Raw genomic sequence first — 27148 nt, 5'->3', positions numbered from 1 at the left:
TAATAAAACAACAACATTTCTTTGCACATCATTTCAATATGCTTAATATATATACAATATGCTTTGGATGTATGCAGTGTCACTGACATGACCAAACCATACAATACATAAAAATTATTTTATCACAAAAAGTTTACCTTGTAATAAACACTGTATGTGGTATTTATAATAATTTAAAAGTTCACATTCCATATTTTCATACCTTTATTTATTGTCCTCACCATCCCTAGCCCTAGACATTTCACAATATTAAAATACACTGTTGTGTAAACATGTTAAATGAAAGCAGATTAGTAGCTACGTTAAATATTAATAAATATTAATTTTTCAAATCATTATAGCAATATAAATTAAATGTACACACACACACACACAAATATATAACCTAGAAAATTGTAAGGAATTATATAGGAATATGGTTTATGGCACTGTATGCACAACATAAACTGAAATTAAATTTGAATGCCCTAGCGATCTTGATCATTTAGAATACTCTGAAATCAGACACTTCTGTTGTGTTCCTTCAGAATTTAATGGTTTTGACCACACTAGTAAAGTTTCTCCTCTCCTCTGTTCTTCTTCCACTTGCAGAGGACTAACATCCAAAAGGTCTTCTGGAAGGTCTTGTTGCATAGGGCATAACACATGGGGTTGATGGTGCTGTTGACATAGCAGAGCCAGTAACCCAAATGCCAGAGGGACACTGGGATGCATTCAGAACAGAAGGTGGAGATGAGCACCATGATATTGTATGGGGTCCAGGTGAGGAGGAACGCCAGAAGAATGGCGCTTAGAGTCTGAGCAGCCTTTTTCTCCTTGATGAGGACCATTCTTTTCCGCTTGGTCATCTGGATCTTCAGGTTTGGATCTTCTGGTTTAGTAGAAGTGGATGTGGATGTGAATGATGGAGCCTGTGGCTCTGCGGACCGACAATGATCTATGTTTGTTCTTTCGCCTTCGGGACTACCTTGCAAAGCGGTGATGTCGCTGAGGATCGGCTTGAACTTATATGACATACATTTTTTATCGTTTGTCTGGGAGCATTTTGCAAGATCACTTAGATACTTGCTGTCTTCATAACAGAGTAGCTGTCCATTTCTATTGGCTTTTGATTCTTGGTTCTTGAATGATTCTCGCGGGGTTGTCTCAGAGATGGACCGCTCGTCATCCTCTGATGATGTGTAACTGTTCAGGGTGCTGACCTGGTCTGATTTTGTCCACAAGTCCTCAGACTGCAATGTTGTCCTAGTTACATAACTCTGGTTGGATGAAGACCATGATGCTTGAGTCCTGTCCCTCTTGTTTTCAAAGCTAAAGCATCGTAGTATTGGCTTTCGTACTTTAGGCTCTTCATGGCTGTCCAGCGATGGGTATCCTTGGAGCTCTGCTAAGTTCTTAGTGCGTTTTTTCTGTTTCTTTGTAGATTTTGGAATATAAGATTATCATGATGGATACTGGGACATAAAAGGCTGCTATGGCTGTCCCAAAAGTAATTATGGGTTCTGAGAAAAACTGAATCTGGCATTGGTCAGGAGGAACTTGCCTCTCTCCAACAAAGTACTGCCAGCACAGAATGGGTGGAGCCCACAATATAAACGATACCAACCACGCCAAGCCAATCATGATGCCTGCACGTTTCGGGGTCCGTTTAGCCCTGTAGGTAAGTGGTCTTGTAATTGAAAAATATCTGTCAAAGCTGATGACCAGCAAGTTCATTACCGATGCATTACTTGCAACATAGTCAAGCGCCAACCACAGATCACAAGCTATATTCCCTAAAGACCAGTATCCCATAAGAATGTATGACGTGTACAGGTTCATTGAGAACACGCCGATAATGAGGTCTGCAAAAGCTAAACTGAGTAAGTAGTAGTTGTTAACAGTCTTAAGTTGGCTGTTGACCTTGAAAGAAAGAATCACCAGCACATTACCTACTACTGTGATGAGACTCACGACAGCTGATACTGTTGCAATGGTTATAACTTCCAACAGACTGTATGGGGAAGGCAAGATAGTGGAGACATTTCCACTTGCAGTTAAATTTTGAATATCCATGTTCATCCTGTTACCGCTGATCGGTTAGAAAACTCTTGATGAAATTTTCACTGTATTCTTCATGTTCACTTGGCAATGGATAGTCTGAAAACACAATAAAGAGATCGAACACTTTAAAAACAGGAGAATTTGAACAAAAAATGCATGTTTTGTGTGTGAGACACCTATAAACAAATACAGGCCAAACATGTAGCTTACTACAATAAAGCTTTTCAATTAAAATTCTAAAGGCGAAACACTACAGGCAAAACCATTATTTTTTTCCTGCACTAGTCAATTTTGGGATCAAGATGTTAGGCTATTCAGCACTACTATATTGTTTCCATAACAAGAAAACATCCAAAATACATATTTAATTGCTAATTTTATTACTTTTTTTTATCTATTTGCATATCTAGTTTTAAATTATTAGAGGCCAACAATCTCCACTTCAGTAGCATTTACATAAACCAAAACTATTTTAATATTCTTAATATTTTAAAGGCTTTTACAAAGGGGTTTGTTTCTATATAATTCAGAGAGATAAAAATCGAGATCCAAATTCCCCTTTGTAAAAAACTTTAACAAGGATTTTGAACCTGTCCTTATTCCATGTTCATATTTCATAGATATCAGAAATGCAAATTAGTCCATATATAATTAAACAGCGCCCCATTTGCATATTTTTTATTAAAAAGAAAAATGTTATTCACCTCTGGTGACTTGACATACATGACTAATTATTTAAAAAGTCTGAATAATTAATAATTTTAGTTTTACACTTTTGAAGTATTTTTTCTTGTAATATGTCAATATGTCTAAGTCAAAGAATTCATCCTTCAAAATATAATGTAATTTACATTTTCTTTACGAATCGAGTATCGAGTCAGATCTCACATGCCCCACACACCACTGGTGCTACGGTTTTTGATACTATTCACACTCATACATTTTTCCCTCAGCATTTTAGATCGGTTGCACATTTGTCATTCGATAAACTGAACTCGCATTTACCATTAGGCGGAACTAGTTGGACGGGCGGAACGTTTCCCCAGTGAAAAGGGTTCTCTTTTAAGTGTAACAACTGTTGTGGTGTTACACGATTACAGTCTCGAGTCGAAATTAGTTCTCTAGACTATTTTCAGTTATGGAAGGCAGACGGGGACGCGGTGGGCATTGGAAAAGAGGAGGTGGAGGTGGAGGCGATGCTGAGACCAGCGGTTCAGGAGAGCACAGGGGTCGCGGAAGAGGAGGACCCCACCATCGTGGAAGAGGCAAACGAGATCACCGTAGAGGAAGAGGGCGCGAGTTTGGACCTCCTGCAGACTTTAGAGACTTTCGACGAGTGAGTGACACCCTTTAAAAATATCCACGGCAACCATAGTTTCTGCAGAAATACCATAATCACTGGAAATACGTTATGTTGGGTCAAATAATTGCGTTTATTTTTATCATAATAAAACTGGTATTAATAAACACAAATGGCATGAAAAAAGTGACAAGCATTCAGAGAGTCTCTCACACTGTTTTAATGAGGTTCATTTGATCAATTATTAATTTATGGTAATAAGTAACGGTGCTGTACAATAAAATGTTGACTGTGGTTAACTTTTAAGGTTTTCATTAATCTAATAAAACAACTGGGTTATGTCATGCTTGCTCACTGTCATCCCTTTTCTGATCACTTTCCAGAATCAAGATGACAATGAGAACAAAGAAAACTTTGAGCAAGAGGAAGAGGACAAGACCTTCTCTAGACGAAAGCTTGCATCCAACTGGGACCGTTATAAGGAATCTGAGAAAGAAGAAATTAATGAAGATGTTCCTGCGCAGAGAGGCACAGACTATCATGTCCTCCTCACTTCAGCTGGTAAGACATGACTAGAACGGTTCAATACGAATATGCGTATCGTTACACCCCTAATATATATATATATTTATATATATATATATATATATATATATATACATACATACATACATACATACAGGTGCTGGTCATATAATTAGTATTATAATATCATCAAAAGGTTTATTTATTTCACTAATTCCATTCAACTTGTATATTATATTTATTCATTACACACAGACTGATATATTTCAAATGTTTATTTCTTTTAATTTTGGTGTTTATAACTGACAACTAAGGAAAATCCCAAATTCAGTATCTCAGAAAATTTGAATATTGTGAAAAGGTTCAATATTGAAGACACCTGGTGCCACACTCTAATCAGATAATTAACTCAAAACACCTGCAAAGACTTTAAATGGTCTCTCAGTCTAGTTCTGTAGGCTACACAACCATGGGGAAGACTGCGGACTTGACAGTTGTCCAAAAGACGACCATTGACACCTTGCACAAGGAGGACAAGACACAGAAGGTCATTGCAAAAGAAGCTGGCTGTACACAGAGCTCTGTGTCCTAGCACATTAATAGAGAGGCGAAGAGAAGGAAAAGATGTGATAGAAAAAAAGTGTACAAGCAATAGGGATAACCGCACCCTGGAGAGGATTGAGAATAAAAAACCCATTCAAAAATGTGGGGGAGATTCACTAAGAGTGGACTGCAGCTGGAGTCAGTGCTTCAAGAACCACTACGCACAGACATATTCAAGACATGGGTTGCAGCTGTCGCATTCCTTGTGTCAAGCCACTCTTGTACAACAGACAGTGTTAGAAGCGTCTCGCTTCAAAAAGGACTGGACTGATGCTGAGTGGTCCAAAGTTATTTTCTCTGATGAAAGTAAATTTTGCATTTTCTTTGGATATCAGGGTCCCAGAGTCTGGAGGTAAAGAGGCAAAGGCACACAATCCATGTTGCTTGAGGTCCAGTGTAAAGTTTCCACAGTCAGTAATGATTTCGGGCTGCATGTCATCTGCTGGTGTTGGTCCACTGTGTTTTCTGTGGTCCAAGGTCAACACAGCCGTATACCAGGAAGTTTTAGAGCACTTCTTGCTTCCTGCTGCTGACCAACTTTATGGAGATGAAGATTTTATTTTCCAACAGGACTTGGCACCTGCACACAGTGCCAAAGCTACCAGTACCTGGTTTAAGGACAATGTTATCCCTGTTCTTAATTGGCCAGCAAACTCACCTGACCTTAACCCCATAGAAAATATATGGTGTATTGTTAAGAGGAAGATGCGATATGCCAGACCCAACAATACAAAAGAGCTGAAGGCCAGTGCCACAGACCGATTGACTCCATGCCACGCCGCATTGCTGCAGTAATTCAGGCAAAAGGAGCCTCAACTAAGTATTGAGTGCTGTACACGCGCATACTTTTCATGTTCATACTTTTCATTTGGCCAAGATTTCTAAAAATCCTTTCTTTGTATTGGTCTTAAGTAATATTACAATTTTGAAATTTGAAAAAAATATGAATTTAGGATTTTTCTTAGTTGTCAGTTATAATCATCAAAATGAAAAGAAATAAACATTTGAAATATATCAGTCTGTGTGTAATGAATGAATATAATATACAAGTTTCACTTTTTGTACGGAATTAGTGAAATTAACTTTTTAATGATATTCTAATTATATGACCAGCACCTGTATGTGTGCGTGTGTATATATATATATATATATATATATATATATATATATATATATATCTCACTCATGCATCTCTGTGCAAACATGCATACCAGGAATTGTCAGTTGTTAGTAGCAATCTTTTTCTGTTTGTTGTGGCCAAAACATTAAAGTTGTACTCCACACAAAATCGGAGCACTTGATCTGTTTTGTTGCCCTCCACTTTTTCTTCTGCACATTTACGATTAGTCATCAGTGGTTCAAACTTGCTGATCCCTGTGAATGTGGGTGGAATTTGTATCTGCTCTCCAGAGCAAGTATTGTATCCATGACTTCTGTAATTGTGTATGACAGCTTGTCCATCAAAATGATGTGGTTGTGCCGCTCCACTTGTTTGTCATATGACAACAATAAAAAAAAAAGCTGGTGTTCATTATAGGACTTTAAAAATGGTTCAGTGCTTTCGCTTGGCCACTTTGAAGAAGAATCTTTTCTGTCTTTCATATTTTAACTGTGAAAAATATATTTAAATAATTTGTTTTACTTTGCAAGATATATACAATAAATATGGTCACACCTATTGGTCAAATATTGCAATATAATGACTTCGGCTTAGTTATAAATAGAAAGAAGGCTATTCCGGTTTGTTCAGCTCCACGTCTTTCAAAGTTGCCGACCTCCCCCTGCGATACTCAACATACTGCCCTTTATCTCATTATGACCCTGCCAGCAGGCTCTGATTAGTGACTGGGGTGGTAACTGACTGATTAGGTACAAAATGAGTGTAATTCAGCTTTCACCGGGGAGTGGAATAAAGTGGGGGAACATCCTTCCCTTGCCCTTGAGTTTTCTCACATATTACCAAAACCATAACTTAGTCTGCATTCTTTAAAGGACTGGTTTGCCTAAAAATTCAAATTGTAATCATTTAAGTCACCCTCAAATTCCTACAGGCTTGGAATGATATGAGAGTGATTAAATGATGATGCAATTTTCTTTGATCCTTTAAAAAAAACTTGTAATCATTTTATGCTCTCCTGCATCCTTATTGCTTTATGCAAATAAGAAGAGAAACAGATACATTAGCAGATGAGTTTTCTTCTTCATCATACCAGGTGCTTGCTCCTGTTTGTTGCCCACAAGGAAGTTTCTGGTGTTTAATCAGTTTGAGTGTGGAAATGCTAATGCATAGAAAACTCATTTTGCCTTCTAAGATGGCTGTAGCAATATCATATGCAACTGAGACAATATTCCATATGGTATGAATTTTTATTCAGCTGCAAATTTGCCGTGATCTGTTATTATGCATGTCAAGTTATGGTGTCCAGGAGCCCAATCTTTTAGGCAGTCACTGTAAAGAAATCTACATCTGTCACATAACTTCAAATCTGTTTGTTGAGAGGCTTTTTTTTTAGTGTGCAAATTACTGTCTCACAGATGGGTAATTTTAGTAAATCTAATTTCACATCTGATTGGAGATTAATCTGTCAGATCCTCTCAATAACATCTTTGAATTTGGGTAGCATCATCCAGTCCTTGTCACTCTAGCGATGAACTTGTTGCTAGGGCCAGCTTCATAGGACAATGTTTAAGCACTAGGGCGCTTTTCTTTTCTTTTTTTGCTCCGTATAAACCCGAAATTCACAATGGTTTGAAGACAGACTGTGAGGAAGAATATGGTAGTTGCTGTCTTGTAATAATGATCTCCTTCAGATGAAAATGACGAGAAGCTCCCTCAGAATGCTTTGCATTGATTTCTGGTTTCGGGTAAGGAACCATAATAAACATAGTGCAGAATATTGTATTCACAGGTAATACAAACCTGTATTTACATGTAATTAAAAATTAGTGTGTGTTTGCAGATATAATAATTTTTATGATATAATATTTACCACACAAAGTTATTTTTTTTAATCATTATTTAACACATTTTTACAGCCTTTATTAGTCACATTACATTAATGTTGATTTATACTATGTTAAATTATTAGTATATGTAAAATAAAAAATAAAAATAATATTAACCTAGATAAATAGATGCAAAATTATTGGTAATTGCTAGTGCATTAACTTATGTTTACAAATTGATCCTCATTGAAAGTATATGTTTATTACATTGATTATAGATCATAGCATTAGCACATATATTTATTTATTTAATATTTTTACACTTCACTTTCTATACTTTCTCTGTTGTTTATCTGATCTTCACAAATACTGCTTTTACTATCTATTTAAATCATTTCAGTGGATCTCTGGGATATCCTTAACACATATTTTTTTTTCTCCAGAATATCTGCTTTTGTGTTCCACAGGTTCAACATGTGGGTCATGAAAATGAAACATAATAAATTTAAAAATGTCAGTCAGTGATATCAGTTGTCTTTCTTTTAATAATGTTCACCTAATATTCAGACCACTAAATTGCCCACTAGTATTTACTACTTTTTCTTATTATAATTCATATGTGTCTTCAGTACTCACTCTTTTCATCATTCAGCCTTGAATTCCGTCTACAGATCTGGCTTGGTCAGACTGTCATCCATCACTCTCTTCATCCAGTAAATTCTATAATCCTCAAAGTGGTAGGAACATGTTCTCCTTTGTTTTTGGAAGGCTTTTCTCATGGAAGAATCAAAGTAAAAAGCTCCGTCTCAAGTTGTGACAACCACACCAAAGTCCATCAAATCGAGTGTTAAGCATCTCTTTTTCTCTCGGTGGTGGACGGTGATGGGGAAATGCTGCTGCCGCTGTTTCTCTGGATGAATATGTGCTGCTCCTGTGGATGCACTGAAAGACACAGATGTGAATGGCTCCGAGGAGGTCATTCCCACTGGGCTGAGATGATCGTCATGATTTGGGGCAGTGAACAACAGGCAGACGCTGAGAATGGGAGGAGGAAGAGGAGAAGAGCGGGGGGCTGAACTGAAGCAGAAATGAGGGGATGAAGGTTAGACCGTTCATGCTCGTACTGTAGACAGTGGGGGTGTGTGAAGGGGTGGTATGATGCTCACTGAAACATAATGGAGGCATTAATTACTCTCATTTGACACAGATAGCGTGGCTGTGAGCAAATCGGTGGGTGGAAAGGATGGGTTATCAGGAATTACTGAAGCGAGAGGGTCATTTCATGACTTTTGGTATGTCTGTGAGCGCTACTTCAGCTCAAATCAAAGTAAAATAGTCATCAAAAATATTACAAGCTATTGAGTTTCCTGGCGAATTGATTTTTATATATACTCATACAGTAGTTTTTGCAGTAATTGTCTGGTGTTCAAGAAGTGTTTGTTCCACTCGCTTCACTGTTTGGTGTTTTCAAAAAATATCTCATCTGCAGTTGTTGGCCAAATGAATAGCCCCACCTCAAATTTACAAAATTAATTTGTCTTTTTTAAAATTCATTATAGTGTTAAAAAATGTTAAAGAAAGTTTTGAAAATAATTTTATATTTATATGCATTTAATTGATACAAAATAATGATTTGCATTTACATTTGTTTTTAACGTTGATAATAAAGATTCTTCAGCAGCAAAGCAGCATTTTAGAATGATTTCTGAAGGATCATGTGACACTGAAGACTGGAGGAATGATGCTGGAAACCCAACTTCCACATCACAGGAATAAACTAGATTTTAATTTGTAATCAAATGTCATAATATTACTATTTTTACTGTATTTTTTTATCAAATAAATGCATACTCGATGAGCATAGGAGACGTCCTTTTAAATATATATTTTAAATCTTATCAACTCCTTTAAACAAGTGTATCAATTCTGCACTTGTGCTATTTTAAGAGGTTAGCTTGAATGAATTTTCATATGAAGATGACTGGACTATAGAAGTGTGGTTTGATCCCTCTAATTCTGCTCTCACAGCTGCATGGGTGTAATTAGTTGCATCACAGGCCATCAAAGGAAGCCTTGAATGATCAATGAAAAGAAACTGATTAAATGCACACAGAGTTAATAGACAGTAAACATGAAGTTTGTCCTAAGTGCAGGAAGCTCAGGGGCTGAGCGAGGACAGCGTGGGCACCATTAATCTGTTTCTTTTGCACTGTGTGTTTGGAAAAGGGTTGTCTGAGCTGGGATTAAGTCCAGATCGACCAATCAGGTCGTTTCTTTTCACCTTTTTCCTTTTTGTCAGGAGCAGCACAATATCACATGTTCATGTCGTACAGTCAGGTTGAAAGGAAAATGGCTCATGTAAGATATTGCCATGTAGGGCAGGATTTCCAGGCCTCCAAGTTTATTGATTATAATGAGATCATAATGGAGGATATGAGCTGTATCATGTACCCTGGAGGAGGACTAATAACGAAGAGAATAGATATATAGTGACAGCTCCGCGACGTTTGCCTGCATCTGTGTGTCTGCCGTAATGAAGTATGTCTCCGGTGGGTCTCAGACGGCCAGCAGACACAACTCAGCCCTTCACTCCACATACTTGGTTTACTCTTGCAGAGAGAGCAGTGACTTGAAGGGATATTTCACCCAAACTTTTTTATCTGCTTCCCACCAGGGCATCCAAGATGTAGGTGACTTTGTTTCTTCAGCAGAACACAAACGGAGATTTTTAAGCCAAACCATTGCAGTCTATCACTCTTAGAATGTAAGTGGATGGGAATCACAGCTAAAAATTCAACCCTGCAGCTCGTGACGATACATTGATGTGTAAAGACACAAAACGATCAGTCTGTGCAAGAACCTGAACAGTATTTATAATGCTTTTGTTTTTTTTCACCTCTGATTTACACAAAGTCCGAACTGTCAGAACTCTACTGAGCAATTTGTGTGAATCAGAAGAAAAAAAACTATATAGATACTGTTCAGTTTCTTGCACAGACCGATCATTTTGTGTCTTTACACATCAATGTATCATCACGAGCCGCAGGGTTTAATTTGCTTTTGTTTTGTTTTTTTGTATGTTTTTAGCCGTGATTCCCATCGACTTACATTATAAGATATAGACTGCAACGGTTTGACTTAAAAATCTCAGTTTGTGTTCTACTGAAGAAACAAGTCACCTACATCTTTGATGCCCTGGGGGTAAACTGAAGAACATCAAATTTTCATTTTTGGGTGAACTATCCCTTTAATACTAAATGTTGCCTGAATTTCATGATCTTGTTCAGCTGTTGACCGCACTTCTTTGTGTCTGTGACCCTGCAGAGAGGGAAAGACATGCTAATTCATTACCAATGACACTGCACCTGTAGGAAACTGCCCCTCCTCCTGACATTCTCTCCTATATTTGACTTCCTTGGACCTCCACCTGGTACTGTCAGTTTCACCAGCTGGACCAAAAATGACTGTACCCTGGTGGGCCAAAGCACTCTATATAGTCTCTAATACCCTCATACCTCTTGTTGGAAAGCAACAGTCTTATCTTGCACAGACTCAGCCATTGAATTGATTGATTGGTGATATAGGATATTAATTTTACATCTTTGTTTTTCCGAATCTGAGCCCAGTTGATTTAAGCCCGTGTGCCACAGGAGAAATCATACTCCAAATATGTAGCTACAGCTGTATAGAAGTGAAGCTTTTTCAAAAGGGAAGTTGTCTGCAGCCTGCTCAGTATGATCGCACAAAGTGTGTTTTTGTTTTTTAAGCACAAACTGGTGTTTCTGTAAGAATACTGGATCTGTCTTCACTTAAATGCTCAGTACCTGCGCTGTGTGCCAGTGTTTTCTGATCACGCACATACTGTGACTGTAGTCCCCTGCATCTAGCATTGGACAGTAATTATGATGCGGGGGTTTGTGTTTGCACCCACACAGAGTATCAGAATGTCATCTCTGCAATAACACGCAACGATAACAGCCACTGTGTTAATGACTGTGTGTCTCTCTTCACTCGCTCTCCTCTCTCTCTGCTGTTGTTACCATTACGCCTGGGCAATTTGCATGAGGCTCATTATTTTAAAACTATTTTGTACCTTCAGACACCTTTATGAGTGTTTGGAAGAGCAACAGATGCCAATTGTTTTTAATTATTTCCATATTGGCTTTCTCTATCTTTTCATCTGTCCACTGTAAGTTACTCCTTGTGAGTTCCTGTCGCTGAGAGACGATTGTTCCCTTTTGTCACATCACTGAAATGTGGCAGCTTTTTTCAAACTGTGTTTACAGGTTAAAGGTTCAAGTGACACTTTTGCATATGTATGGTTGTGTAGTGATAGCTTTTAGATATAAATAGCCCGAATGGTCCAATATTATGTCCCCAATGATCCTGTTTTATAATGCTGCCAGGAAATGGTCCTGATTGTCCCTTTGGGTTCATGTATGCCCTGAGATGCATTATTTGGGGCAGTGTTGTTATTTGGGTCATGAAGTCCATGAAGTTTTTAATGGGTATTGTCATTAAAATACTTCAATTTATTCCTCTGTAGTATCGATTCTGGGTTGGGAGGTCTATCATAAGAGATAAAAAAGAAATTAATCAAGATATTTTTGTATGCCATTGGTACTCACACTCACTTAGATCTGTCTCGAAATTGATTGCAGTCCAAATTTTGTATTTTGGTTTTGAATGATCTAAAACAGTGTTATTATCATGCCACAGTTATTAAATCTATATCAAATATTAAGTAAACAAATACATTACTCTTATAAATAATACATTTATTAATGGCAAGTTTATTTATATAGAACATTTCAAATACAATTGTAATTCCAATTGGTTTACATAAATGATAAAAAAAAGCTAAAGATATGACACTATTTTTTTAAGTATTAAAAGAAATGTAAAAACAATATAGAAATATTATTTTAAGTAATTAAATAAAATGTATTATTTAAACCCTTATGTCATGTTTTGGTCATTTATGAGCTGAAGAGGATTTTCATTTTCCCAAAAATCCTAGTTAATGTTATTGCATTAGGCTAAATTGTTTGTATTTTTTTTTTGGCTTTTTTTTTTTTTTTTTTTTTTTTACTTTTTTAGGATTCCCCCACCCCTACCTTTATTACACGTGCAGTGTTTCTGTTCAAAAATGACCAGCCTACAAATAAAAACTTGTTTTGCTTCTATAATTGACTTCAATCTTTTTATTCCAGATTCTACGATTCCAAAAAGAAACGCACAACCTGTGCTATTTGAAAGAAAGATTTGGTGATAATATAGCATACTAAGAGATTTAAAAGAAGTATTTAAAAGGCTGATCATTTTTCACCAGGAACACCAAATTAAGTAAAAGATTTTTGGCATAGCACAATGGTTAAGTCATTTGATCTTGATTCATTTATTATTACTTTTATTATTATGTTAATTTGAATGTTATAATTTTATAATATTATAATATCTTTGTAATATTTACATTTATATAATATTTTCCTCTCTTAAATATTGTTTCTGAAGGTGCTTCTCCTTGCTGCAGTGTGTTTTCTTTGTGTTCATCATGAGGAAAACCACCTCCTTGCACATTGAGTGCTTGATTCATCTCTATGGAAATAAATGACTCTTCTAAATCCCTATTAAGATGAGCCACAGCTGTCTGCGCATCTGATGATCAGTTCAGCCCAGCGTCCCAGCTGCAATACAGCCCCACTTGTAGAAGGTGCACACACAGACACAATGAGAGTTATGTAACTTTGAGTGGCTTTTAAGTTTAATGTGAACATGAAAGCAGAATACTACTACCCTTGTAATCTAGTTCAGGTTGGATTCTGAAAAGAACTCTGAATAACCTCCGCTGTTGGTTCTTCTCTTTCTTTCTTTCTTGTAATTTATGGTCCAATTACTAACTGCAATTTATCTGAATAGATGTGCCCCCCCCCCCCCTCTTTTTCTGGTTTAGGAAGCTCAGACCACTTCATAAACCTAATGATTTGAAGGTTACACAACAGTTTGTTCAGTATCTTTCAAGCTAACTGATCAGAACCGAAAGCAGAGCTTAGACTTTTAATGATTTGAGGGAAAATATTTTCACACATTCCACACAAATGTCCAAGCAGTGTCACATTTAAAGATATGTTTTCAAATGAACCAAGTCTTTCCTTTCAAGTCTAAACACTAATAGGAGACTGTTGGTGTTCTCCTTGGCAGCTGTGTTGAAGCGTATAGTAAATAACAGTCTTATTGTTAAGAATTCTCGGCTTGAAATGTTTTAATTGCAATCACCACAGACTGATTTATTTTGATGGTTCCGTTCATTATGCAGTTGCTTTGTGTTAATTGGCGACAAAGCAAATTAGCAGCTTCTTCCAAAAGTGCCATTTAATGAGTAGCAGTGTTCATGCTCTGTCGAATGGTGTTGGGCTTGTAGGTCCACAACATTCTGTGGTCCTGGTGTCAGTGTTTTACAGGGCCCTTGAAAAAGCAAAGAACGCTGGCCAGATTTGAGTTGGCAGGCTGCATGCGTGATGCTACTCTCTGGGAGGAAATGACCTGTACTTGTAGCGCTGCTTCCTGTGCCGCCGCTCTCCCTCATTCAGAGGACGGCAGCCTGCAGAGAGGCACACATCTGTCACACTGACATTATGCCAGCCCTGCACCAGAGCTGCTACTGTCGACTTATGGTTTGTCACATCAGCCATTTTTAACTGTTTATTGCGTATATGTTATTAGGTTATGTAAGAAGTAGGGATGCACATTCTCAATATCAACTAGTTTATTTTTTTTAATAGGCCAGCACTGGAGGCCGCTTCAAGCCAGTTCTGGAAATTATCTGTCTGTGCACTATATTCATATAGAATATATGATAGCTCTGTGTGAGGAACCTATTTAATATTTTGTTATTGTGATTAACTGAATTAAGCTTATTTAATTCATGTTTAAAAAGTTACTTAAGTTAACTTATTATATATCATTTTATAAGCAATTTACAAAATTCTTAACCATTTTCAACTCTTATTTTCTTTCCATTTACCAGTTGCTTTTGGTTATTCATTTGACGTGTACATCCGATGTCCAATGTCATTTTTTTAAAGAATTTTTTTTCCTAATTTAGAAGTTAGACTGAGTTTGAAAAGTTACTTATCATTCATTTGAAATGAAAAAAACAACATTCTTAAAAAATGAAAAGGTTATTTTATTTTTACTACTATTTGAATTTTACCGTAGTTTAAACTGAAAGAATTAGAACGTTTGTTTATTCATAGCATTTGATTCACATTCCTGTAAAACATATACACTTTCTTTATGCAGCATATTGTATTTTTTTACTTTTGATTTTGGGGTGAAATATGACCTGGAATGACTGAGTAAATAATTGAGTAAACTGCTTTTAATTAATTATAGTCTCGTCATGTTAAATTGAGATTTGCCCATTATGCACAAAAGCTTTTATTTTATCAGATGTTTGAATAAAAGACAAATGCATGCAGTCATGCTGTAGCACTGAATATCAGTATTCCTAATCTGTAATAATGCTCAGTTACATTTGACAGTTTATCAGCCATAACATAAAAATAATTATTTTTTATAAATAAATACTTTTGACATCAGCCAATACACTCTATTTTTTCTATACCTACTGAACACCACTAAAGCTACATTGAGCCTCGGCGCACATGCTGACAGAACCTTTGCTCATTGTTATGGCAGCAGTTTTCATGGCGCTGTCACTGCCAGTGAAGGAAACATGATGAAATCGCCTGGACGGCATCTCCTGTCCGCAGCTCCACAGCCCACTCATAACAGCGCTTCTACACTGATCACATCAGCACTGCGTGCTTGCCAGTCTGCTCCGCTTTAACACGAATCTTGTTTCCTGTGACGTCGCTTCTGAGTCAGTGCATGCTCTGTAGACAATATTAAATAGTAATGTTTTTTTTTAGTTGCAGCTGTTCATCTTAAAGTGTTTTCTTTATCTGTTTAACACTTATTAAATGAAGTGGCAGAATGCTTCTGAAGTGCTCTTTTGAAGCAGGATCGCTCCTCTTGACCTTGAGACCCTGCTCTATATCATCCGTGTCAGTTTGGCCAACTGCAGTTGGCAAGTGTGTCTTTAGTGAAAGAGGCGAGAGGCGGAGAGTATTGTGCTTCACCCTGGCTGGGACAGCTGTGCGTGACAGACCCACGGCTCCTTTCTTCAGCTGTCCCAACTTGCTGCCGCCTCAGAACTCACGCTGCTTGTGTCAAGGTGAAAGTGACTTCAAAAGATGACACGTGTTCAGCGGCTGCTGTGAAGGTGTGCAGTGAACACCGTTTACATTATGGAGATCTGAGAGTTGGTTTTCTTGGCTGTGTTATTATGTCCTAGTTAAGATTGAACTAAGATGGTTGAAAACAAGAGTTTTAAATATGATTAATGCTTGTTACTGCAATACAGAGTGAACTATAATACAGTGGTTATTGTTAATGAAAACTAATAAAAAATGTTAAAGCTTAAAAAATACCGGTACTTGAACATAAAAACACAAAACAAACTTGAAATTACTAAAATTAATTAAAATAAAGCTAAGTATTAAATAAAAATATGAATAATACTAAAATAGACCAGCTTTAGTATTTTTTTGAATATATTTTTTAACAGTGTACATAATGTGATCTACATTATTTTTATAATATTGATTTTATATATTAAATTAAACCAAGTATTATTATTATTATTCACAATATATTTTTTCATAACATTTAATAATATTAATATAAATGTACTGTTAAATATTAATAATACATATTTATGTTAATTTAGACTTTTTACTTTTTAATATGAAATATAAAAAAAAATACTACATTAAAAAAAGAACTAAAAGTGGCATATCACTAATTCTAACTAAATTCAGTCAAAGCTTCCTGAAAGTGCTGAAGTAAAACGAAGACATTAGCTGCTGACTCGCTATTTGTACTTGGGTTCAGTTCTATTTTTCAATATAAATTAAGTAATTTTTTATTATTATTTTATTATGTATTATCTGTTTTTTTGTTTTAGGCGACTCGTTCACACAGTTCAGGTTCTCTGATGAGAAGGACTGGGAGATGGACTCACTGGCAAAAAATCAGGTGCATAAGTCATTTCATAAATAGTTTTCCAGCACAATCATTGAAATCCTATTGAGGAAATACGCTCACACGGTGGATTTCTTTAGATTCCAGCTCTGTTTATAGACCTGCCAGCTTTAACTCAGTCACTTCAAGAGCTTCCACTGCACACGAGACTGAACCTGGAGGCTGAGCTTGTGCAGGTGATTCAGTCACCTTTCTTGTTGGAATACTATGAAACACTTAGTTGTACCTGTAAAGAATGTAGTACTAGCGATTGAATCTGTTTCAGGTGACGACTCCTGTTGAACTGCCGTCCGTGACAGTGCCTCGCAGAACTGACTCGACTCTAACAGCTGGACTGAAAGCTTCTCCAGCAGGCCGAGAGCCAGGCCTGGACGTTTCCTGCAGCATGAAGCCTGTTTCAGTCACCACACCGTCTATCAGTGTCACCACAGCCGTCCCTCCAGCCACAGATGATGCTGACCAGGAGCTCGACCTTCTCCTCAACTTAAAGAAACCCATCACAGAAATGACTTCAGCTGAATCCCACGCTTCAACAGACGATGTGCCAAACACCCCAGTACAAGGTTGGTATATATTGTGTGTATGTGTGTGTGTGTCTTTTGAACTTTCCTCTTTTTTTTTCTTGACCAGTAAGTCAGAATATCAGAATCAGTTCTGAAGGATCATGTGACACTGACTGCTGAAAATTCAGCTTTGTCATCACAGGAATAAAGTACAAAAAAAAATAGTAGTATGGTAATAATGGTAAATATATTTCAGAATATTACTGTTCCAACTGTAACTTGTCAAATAAATCCAGTCTTGGCATAAGCGACTTTTCAAAAATAAATAACGCACACCCAAAACTTTTTCATAGTAAGTTCACTGATGAACACTGATGTGAAAATGTGATTTTATTGCCTCGACAGGATCGGAGGAAGAAGAGAGAAAAGATCAAATAGCTGACATGAAAGAGACAAAGCCAGAAGAGGAAAGTGAAGCTAAACCTACTCAGCAGGAAGTGACAGAAGATGATCTGGAGGACTGGCTGGACAGCATGATCTCCTGAACCTGATCCCACAGAAGCTGACTGACACTGCTTGCTAATGCTGACATAGCGAGACTTCTGTGTGGACGTGAACATCATACAGCACTCCATTAAGTCTTATAATAGCCAAGACTAATTCGTCATGTGGAACATAAAATGCTTCATCAATATATTACACATAAAACTGATGTAATGCTGTGTAACAGTTTCACACCCATCATATTCTCACTCATCATTTGACTCCCAATTAAAACCAACAATGACCAACTGGGATTTATTGCATTAGCTACTTTATTTTCATTCCCCCTGCTCAAAACAAATGCAAATCACCAAAGCTACTACACAAATACAAATGGCCATACAACAGCAGTTTACAGGATTGACTTCTGTTCAATAAATGTAATCGTTTTTGTCCTCGTATGGAGATTCCCATTGTTTTGCAATCGCACTTTATAAATGATCAGGCAAACACAATTTCTGTTATTTAACCTAAACCAAATATTTAAAAGGCAGTGTAATCTTTACTTATGAGCAAACATCAACTGAAGCTACAAAACTACTAATCCAGATGAGACAGTCAATGATAGTCTAAAGTAAAATGCAAACTAGCAAAACATACAAGCAGGAACAAACTGTTTGCATAGTCTCTTTTCATAAGGCACTTTTCTGCATGAGAAACAGCTAGCGGACTGAAGCAGATGATCATTATATTCTCTTTCCACCAGTCAGATTACCATCTTTAAAGGCATTGCACATTCTTCATAGTCTCTTTATATTTTATTTTTTTTATCAAACAGGCATAAATTTTATTTGGCACTCACTTGATACTATTCTTGTGCATATGTGTGTAGACATTCATTCAACATCAAAAACGAAAATATGTTAACATCTCATCTCACAAGTTTGTGTGCATTAGTGAGTTAAGCAAATGAGGCTATTTTGCATGTTTTTTTTTTTTTAAATCGAACATGGCTTTGTGTCTTAATTTGGCAATGTGTGCTACGTTTTTTTTTTTTTTTTTTTTGCACTTGAGTTCACATTTTTGGCTTGATCACAACGAGTTCTCAGTATGTCGCTGTCATTTGTGTTGTAGAAACAATTGAGGTTTTTCTTGATTGGATGAATTCGTGAGCAGCCTATGATGAGGGCTAGTTGAGGATGTTGTGTCCAACTTGTACAAAGTCCTAAAATTTGTGTGGATATTAGGAGCTCATATAGGTTGGAGTGTGTGATTTCTCTAGCCCAGCTGGTCCTCGTACTGCTTCCGGAAACAGTCTCCGGCAGGGAAGAAATCCCAGCACCTCTCCTGATACATCTTCCAAACATACGATTCCTGTAATCGAAGGATAATATGAAGATATAATTGATGAAATGGCATACGCTAACATACAAAGGTCTGGGGTCATATTTTTTTTTAAAAAGAAGAAATTAATACTTTTATTTAGCAAGGATGCATTAAATTGATTGAACATTAAAGACAATTATAATTTGACAAAAAAAAAATGCTGTTCTTTTGCTCTCTATTCATCAAAGATTCCTTAGAAAATAAATAATCTTACCACAAAAATATCAAGGAATGCTTTCAACATAAATGTTTCTTAAGCACCAAATCAGCATATTAGCATGATTTCAGAAGGGTCATGTGAATGTGAAAACGAGTAAATTCAGTTTTGACATCACTACACTACCTTTCGGCTCATAAGTTTACATACCCCTTGCAGAATGTAAAAAAACATGTTGGATCATGAAAATTGCATGTTTTTTTTAAGCATTAATTCATCTAATAAATAAATACCTTGTTCAGGACAGTACTAAATAAAAATAACATGCACATTTCATGGTCCCTCTTATTTAGGTTTTAACATTTTGCACATTCTGCAAGGGGTATGTAAACTTATGAGCAGAACTGTGATTTTACCATTTTTACAGTATTTTTGGTCAAATAAAAGCAGCATAGAAGAGTTCTTTCAGAAATATATATATATATATATATATATATATATATATATATATATATATATATATATTTCTATTTTAAATCACAGAAACCAAACTTTTCAAAGGTAGTGTATATTGCTTTTATAAACAAGCCACTAGTTTTAATTGGATTAGTAGATTACCTGACCAGTGTATTCGGTCTCATCTTTGTTGATAAGATACATCAGGAAGAATCTGTTAGAAAAGGATATTTGAATATTCAGATGTTAGTTGATAAAGGAAGCATTATAACAGTGTAAATGTTTCATACACAGTGTTTACTCACAAATAGTTGGCCAGATTGTGCTCTTGTAAGGTATGGGTCTCAAAGCCATGCGGGGTTGTGTCGAAGTAGTCATTTCCAATTCCACAGATGAAGCATTTCGTCTACACACAAGAATAAAACATGTTAAAACAGGAACAGACTGAGCTCTTTTTTAGACGTGTGACAGCACTCACCTCCATGTCCTCTTTCACCTGCTCCTGCTGGTCTCTCAACTCACCGAAGGCATCAATGATCAAACCTGGTTTGAAAATGAAAGCATTCACCATTATGTTGGTGTTCAGAATGTACCATGTATTGACTGTGAGATTATGATCAGTTGGGTGGTTTTGTTGCTATTGAAGATCAGTGTGACTTTTAAAGAGTTTAATCAGGCATTTAAAGCAGCACACTACAGCAGTACCCTGAATGATGGCCAGCAGAATGACAATGACGAAGAAGAAGAAGGTGATGTCAAACAGAATGCGGTAGAGCTCGTATGGGTCACCGGCCGGGTCCACGAGTTCATCCCCGATGCCACCGCCAGCTCTCACACCCACGTACATGTGGAACAGGTAGCACTGAGGATTCATGTGAGTTTTTAATGATCAAGCAAAGCAGTTTGGGTAGTATACAAAAAAAAAAAAATCCAATCAGTCATATTGGCATTTGATATGACCTGACATATTAAATGGTAAATAGTGCATTTCTGCATTTAAAAAATGAAAATTTTGCAATAATGCATTCAGTCAGTATAAGTCTAAGATGACAGGTCAGCCAGATGAACAAAACACACTAAATTTACTTCGGGGATCCTTTCAAAATGAAGAACTAAACTCACAGTCATCATATCATCACACTTCATGTCAGGCGCATCCTCATCCTCGCTCTTGTTGTAGAACTTGCGGAAGAAGTTAAAAGCCACCACGGTGTACAGGTAGACCACGACCGCCAGGAGCCCCACCGTCAACACCAGCTGTTCAAACAAAGAAGGTATTTCCATCAGGTCAGAAGTACCTTGGTGTAAAGCTGTACCCACAGTCAGCCCCTGCTGGATCACACTTACCTGTTTGCCATTGTGGGTCACAGAAGAGAGGATGGTCCTCAAGGTCTTGAAGCCCATGGCAATGTCCAGCAAATGAGCGGCAAAGAAGAAGTTATTGTAATGTCCCAAAATAGACATGGTGGTGTACCAGATCAGGTAGAGGTAAGACTAGAGATGAAAGACAAAACGTTATTGTCCCGATACAGGATACCCTTTTTAATGTTTCAGATCTGAGCCATACTCACGTTGTCCGTCAGCACCACCCCCATTTTCCAGATGTGGTACTTGGTATCAATTGAGCTCAACCTGCAATTGGAACCAAAACATGACTGGGTGCTTTTAATGCTCTTTCAAACCTAATGTTTTCAGGTCCTGTCAGCTCACCAGGACACCAGGGAGGCTTCCTTTACCACAGCTTCTTCAGTGGGATCAAAGTCCAGAGCACTCTTATCCAGACCCAGGAGTTCAGCTATGCGTTCAGCCCCGTACAAGTCACCATATTTATTGATGACCTACAGAGCAAAGTTGAAATTGGATATGCAGACAGTCGGATGAATACAAGCACCATCAAGTTTTGTGTGACTCTGCTTACCTTCCTCTTAACAAACTTGTCCCAGTAATTGTTAGGGAAGGACCTGAAAGACAGGTAAGGAAATTTCTAAGTACTCAAAGGATGTTCTGAAGGATCGATGGATTAATTCATTGATTACGTCCTGAATTACAATGGATATGATATACTGATGAACAGTATGTGGATAAAGAAAACTTTTCAAACTTTTCAACGGTAGTGTAATGTGTAATTATGTGATGCTACTTGTTGTACTGATGTAAGTGAAGCTAAAGTACACTTTTATTACAGTATATAGTACTTTTGATTGCTACACTATAATATTATTTGAAACTGACACTAGGGGTGCTCCGATCACGATCGGCCGATCGTTAATGCGCATCTCGTCAGTAAAGCCGGTTCTCTAATCAGCGGTTAATTCCATCAGGTGCGTGATTTCACATAGAGCAGCTGTTACTACACAGAGCCGTTGTTAACTGAGAAGATGCACCAAAAAACGCTGAAAATGAAGTGGATTTGCGCATCTTCTCTATTAAAAACGGCTCTGTGTAGTAACAGCTGCTCTGTGTGAAATCATGCACCTGATGGAATTAACCGCTGATTAGAGAACTGGCTTTACTAACGAGATGCGCATAATGATCGGCCAATCGTGATCGGAGCACCCCTAACTGACACTATAATGTAAATGTAAAGTAAGGGACTGAATAAAAGTAACTGTCTAAAGTGTTTCTTACGGAGTTGCAATGACCAAACGATCCCACTGTCCTTTGATGTCATCATCAGACGGCTGCTCTGTAATATACAAACCATCAAACTCAAGCGTCCTAGCGATCTCCTTCTCCCGCTTGAACACGACTAAAGGAACCTACGGCGAAGACAAAACAAGGTTACGTGGACACTGTTGAGCAGCATCTGGCTTTGACATGTTCTTAATCATGATTCGTTTAACCAAAGGAAAGAAGTCGGGATAAACCTTAAGGCAGTAATATCCAACAACACAGAGTAACGAGATGATCGTGTGCAGTACAGCCAAGAACGTTAATGTGGGGGCCATGTAGCCAGTGCTCTCCTGAAGAATGAAGTATTCCATTCCTCCATCATCTTCGTCACCTTCCTCCTCTTCACCGCCCCAGGATCCCTCTTCCTCATCATCGAATTCTCCAGTCACCTTCAGAGCAGCAATATTCATGAGTTTTAGAGAGCAACTATTCAAATAACCAAACAGGTGATTCAAAATGCTAAAACACCTTGTAGAAGAGCAGGATGAAGTTGATGGCAAAAGCCACAAACAGAGCCAGAAAACGAAGGTTGTAGAAATTGCGAGCCAGGTAGTTCTACAAAGAAGTAAATGTTAATGTTTCTTCTTTGCCAATTTAACAACATTTTCTGTGGGACAAGTTTGAACTAAAAATGTGACTGAAGCTTTTCTTACCAGCATTTTGGTTTTGTAGACTTCAAGCCCTGCGAAGAAGCTGGCCATGAACGCTGGAGAGTCTTCCTTTGGTGAGCCACGTTTGGCTCTTGGAGCTGCTTTTGCTGCTGCTGGTTCCTCAGGAGTTTCCTCTTTAGCCTTGTCTCCCTTCTCCTGATTCTCAGAGCTGAAAAACATTGCAGTGTCAGAATAATTTGGCAAAGAAATGATCAGGCAGCATCTAATTAGTCAACCTACTCCGCTTTCTCTGGCTCGGATTCTGGCTTCTCTGCTGCTACTTTCTGTGTAAGAAAATACAACAACAACATTCTTTGTTAAATTTACAAATTGCACGAAACACTACAGTGTATCACATGTTGGATTCAAATACTACAATAATAGTGAGGGAAAGAACCATATTTATGTTTTGAAAGAGATGAAAACAAGGCTATGGAGGATAGATGTACACGGTGTTCAATGCATTGTACTGTTGTATAAAACATGCCTGTTCAGCTGTTGAAATATCTTTCCAAAAACTTAGTTCACTTTCACAAATAATAATAATTGATTTGTGAGAATTACGTGTGATCTAGGGCCTTATATGCCATTGTCATAATTGCAAGTCTATCCCTCACAGCCACATTTTCATTCACATAAAATCCAATGTGGTATCTACAGTACGCAGACTAAGGTCTAAAGATACCTGGCTCTTCTTTTTCTCAACAGGGGCGCTAGACTCTGTCAGGACTTCACAGACATCACCCAGACCAGGTTCCGCCCCATGCTTCCCCTCCTTCTTCACAGCTGGATTAAGTAGATCCATGACCACATCCGCTTCCAGCTTCTCAGCACCGGCCCCAGTCATCTGCACCATATCTGACGACACCACCAACTCGCTGCTCTCGCTTTTTTCTACTTCCAGTACATCACCATGGATCCCAAACTGTGTTGGATCAGGCATGTTACCCAAGATATCTGTCACTTTCATGTTTTTAGCACCCTCCACGAAACCCCCTCCAAACATGGAGGACCAAATAATATGGAAGAACCCGAAGATTATGCTAAAAATGCCTTTGAAGAACCCGGTGAAGAGCATCCAGAAGAAGGAGAAGAACCCTGTGATCATTTCCCTGATGGTCAGTTTCTTGAATTTCTTAAACTGTTTCCTCATACTCTTAAATGTCAACATTTTCCGGAAATCGGACATGCTCTTCTTCACAGAGGTGCAGGCCGCTATGAAAGCCGAGCCTGACTCAAGAGATGCATCCTCCTCCTCAGACAAGCCTTCAAGCAGACTGTGCAACTCCTCCTCATCCTCCTCCTCAGGTTGCTCTGCTGCATCTGGCTCAGAGATCTGAGAGGCCAACTGCATCTCAAAGATGGTGTCCTCACAGAAGTTCACAAATAACTCCATCTTCTCACTCTCACCACCTTCATTGACCACATCAAAGATGAATTGCCGTTTGGACTCTTTGACCTGAGGCTTTTCCCATTGGGTTCTGCTAGACTCGCTGATCTCAAAGTAAACCCTCTCAATTCTCTTGGCACCCCCCATGATCTCAATACGGCCCAGGTAAGGCTCAAAGTAACTGAGAACGCTTTCAGCTAGGTCTAAAAAGGTGGACAGGCGTGAGTCGTGAGACATGTGCTCTGATAGGTTAGTAAGAAGCACAGCCACATTGAAGCCGATGTCCTTGGCTGGTTCATGGAAGCGTTCCACAAACTCCTTGTAGTTGAACATGTCGTTTTCATCTGCCTCCACACAGGAGAGAAGAAACTCGATCTCAGACTGTGTGTATTGCTTTTGGCTATCCATAGACTTATGAAACTCTTTCTTGGATATAACGCCTTTGTGATCTGGGTCGTACTCCTTGAAGTTGTCAGATGTCGTGAGGTCCTTCAGTTTGAGGAACATGTCGAAGAACTTGAGGATCATTTCCATATTGCTGGAGGACTCCACTAATGTGTCAACCATCTGCTTACCGATAGTTCCATTCACCACATTACCTGTAACATGCAGTTGATGCTTTAACATTGCTAGTCTCTAACAAGTTCCATTATGATGTTCGAAAAGAAAAAATAACTCACCCTCCAGAAGAGATAACATCATGACCACCATATCTTTCTGCAAATCCATCAGCTCTTTCAATAACTCGATTTGACTAGAATCCTGAAATAAATGACATTTATTGTTAAGAGGCATCACGTTTGGTGATGCTACACATTACCAGTGCCCTGACTGGTTACCTGTGACAGTTTCATTTGCATGTTTGCAAAAACATGCAGGAATCCGACCACTGCATCCCACAACCTGCTGTGTGCCAAACTTTGCTGATTCCCAATACAAGGGCCCTAAAATAGAAAACACTGTATTATGAAATGCACAGACATTCACTGAACTCTAATATAGTGTAGTAGTGTAGAGTATTTGCATTACCTGAATGTACTCAGTGAGCGAGTTAAAGATTTGTTTGGCTACTGCCAAAGCTTTGGAGAAGTTAAGTTGCCCAGCCTCATCCATGACATCTTTCCCAGAGTAATACCAATAAAAATCACTTATAGATTCCTGGTGGCGACAAGAAGAACGGCCATAACAGAGGACCGAAGTTGAGTAGACTCAAGGCTATGTCTTTTAGTTTTTTTTTTCATATGAAACTCTTTATGTAGTTTGTGTTACCTGTAGACGTAACAAGTAGTCCACAGTGCTAATGATGATGTTGACAGTAGTAGTGTTTCCGGTCTGTGTCCGCAAGAAGTTTTGGAAATCTGTTGAATTTAAAATGTAAACAATAAATAGTAAAGAGTGGCTAGCAATAAATAGAAATAAAAAACAATCAAAAACAAATTCTAGTATTACCATTATTGTGTCCCTCGCACAGAAGTTGCAAAAACCTGAATAGATCCTTCGTAAAGTCATCATTTTGTAGGACTTTCGAACCTTGAAACATGAGAACTGCAATTATTTCTGGGCTGCATATTTAAAGCCAAACTAAAAGACAAATTTACATCGGTTTCAAGCAAGCAGGTGACTAGCACTTTTTTGGGGGGCTTGCTTCACTTAGGATGAAGAGCTTTAGATTGCACGCTTGCAACTGCATCCCAAGAACTGACTGGAAAAAATGAAAACCTTGTCAATAAATACACAGAAATGACAGAGATTTCAAGAAGCTGGGTTAGCGAGGTAACTTTCAAAAGAATGGTGTACAGTATATGCTGGAAATAGTTTACAGTAATACTTGATATGACTTTAATAATTTAATACTGCACACATAAAGAGGAGAACCTTTTGTATCATATTGTTTCAAAGCCATACTTGTGAAAGTTAGCCATCCCTGCTGAAAAGTCCAGCATAAACCAGCATGAACTCCAATCTGGTCCAGGCTTGTTTATGCTGGTCAGTGCTGGTGTAGCTGGTGGAACAGCACAGTGGAGCTGGTAAAGCTGGTTCACCAGCATGGTCTTACAGGATTGAGTGTGAGTAGGTCAGTTGTCTGTATACCAGCAGCGTCTTTAGGGTCAAGCATTGTTTTTACTAGCATATTTCTAGATTTAACTGATTCATGATGTGGAAACCATATACCCTAAGATTAAAACATGATTTATTGTAATACATAAATATAATTTTGTTTGTTCAATAAAAAGAGCTCTTGATAATGAAAGTTTAAAATTGGAAATTGCTGTTTTTAAAGACTTTAAAGCTAATTTGAGAACTCATGTGTCAAAATACAGCTGTCAGTCAATGATTTCAAAATGTGTACATAATAAAAGTTATGCCACTGCAGTCAGGAGCATGAAATATTTTAGACAATAATTATAGCATTGATAGCAACTGCAACTGCTGAAGTAGAAGTAACTGACCAAAGTTAAGGGCCAAGTGGGAAGGCACCTTAATGGACACCAACTGCAACACTGCTTCAGTGTTACTTTTACTCTATGGATTGGGACCATATGAAAACCAAGCACTGTTTAACACAGGGTTTTACTGTGCCGTTAAATATGTAACCTGCATCATGTATTTTTTTCTTCTTCTTATACTAGTTTCTTAAAATACTTTATTAAAATTCATTACATAACTGGTCTTTAAAGGTGCTGTAGGGAACTTTTGTAAAAAAAAATAACTCCATCGCTCCCGGTAAAAAATAACCAATCAGAGCTGCGGTCCGTAACTTTGTTTGTGTTCAAAATGTAGAAAAATGTATATAATAAGCGAGTACACAATGAATCCATTTTCCAAACCATTTTCCAAACCGTGTTTTTGGCTTGTCCTGAATCACTAGGGTGCACCTATAATAAGTGTTTATATTCGGACTATTTTAGATTGCTTCGGGGGTAC

General features: G+C 37.7%; 1 protein-coding gene and 2 pseudogenes across 1 annotated transcript; 1 reads left to right on the top strand and 2 right to left on the bottom strand.

The window, feature by feature from the left end:
• Positions 1-485: 485 nt before the first annotated feature.
• LOC113063084 (muscarinic acetylcholine receptor M5-like) lies at positions 486-9139 on the bottom strand (annotated as a pseudogene).
• LOC113063085 (cell death regulator Aven-like) lies at positions 3112-17825 on the top strand. Its single transcript, XM_026233252.1, has 6 exons — positions 3112-3379; positions 3727-3904; positions 16449-16519; positions 16606-16701; positions 16791-17088; positions 17434-17825. The coding sequence occupies exons 1-6, from the start codon at positions 3182-3184 to the stop codon at positions 17571-17573; spliced, it is 981 nt and encodes a 326-aa protein (XP_026089037.1). The 5' UTR covers positions 3112-3181; the 3' UTR covers positions 17574-17825.
• Positions 17826-18332: 507 nt separating this feature from the next.
• LOC113063083 (ryanodine receptor 3-like) overlaps positions 18333-27148 on the bottom strand; it is a 30642-nt pseudogene continuing 21826 nt past the window's right edge.

Source organism: Carassius auratus, chromosome 45 (genome assembly GCF_003368295.1).
Source record: "Carassius auratus strain Wakin chromosome 45, ASM336829v1, whole genome shotgun sequence".
Classification (NCBI taxonomy): Eukaryota; Metazoa; Chordata; class Actinopteri; order Cypriniformes; family Cyprinidae; genus Carassius; species Carassius auratus.
This window is presented reverse-complemented; position numbering and strand designations above follow the sequence as displayed.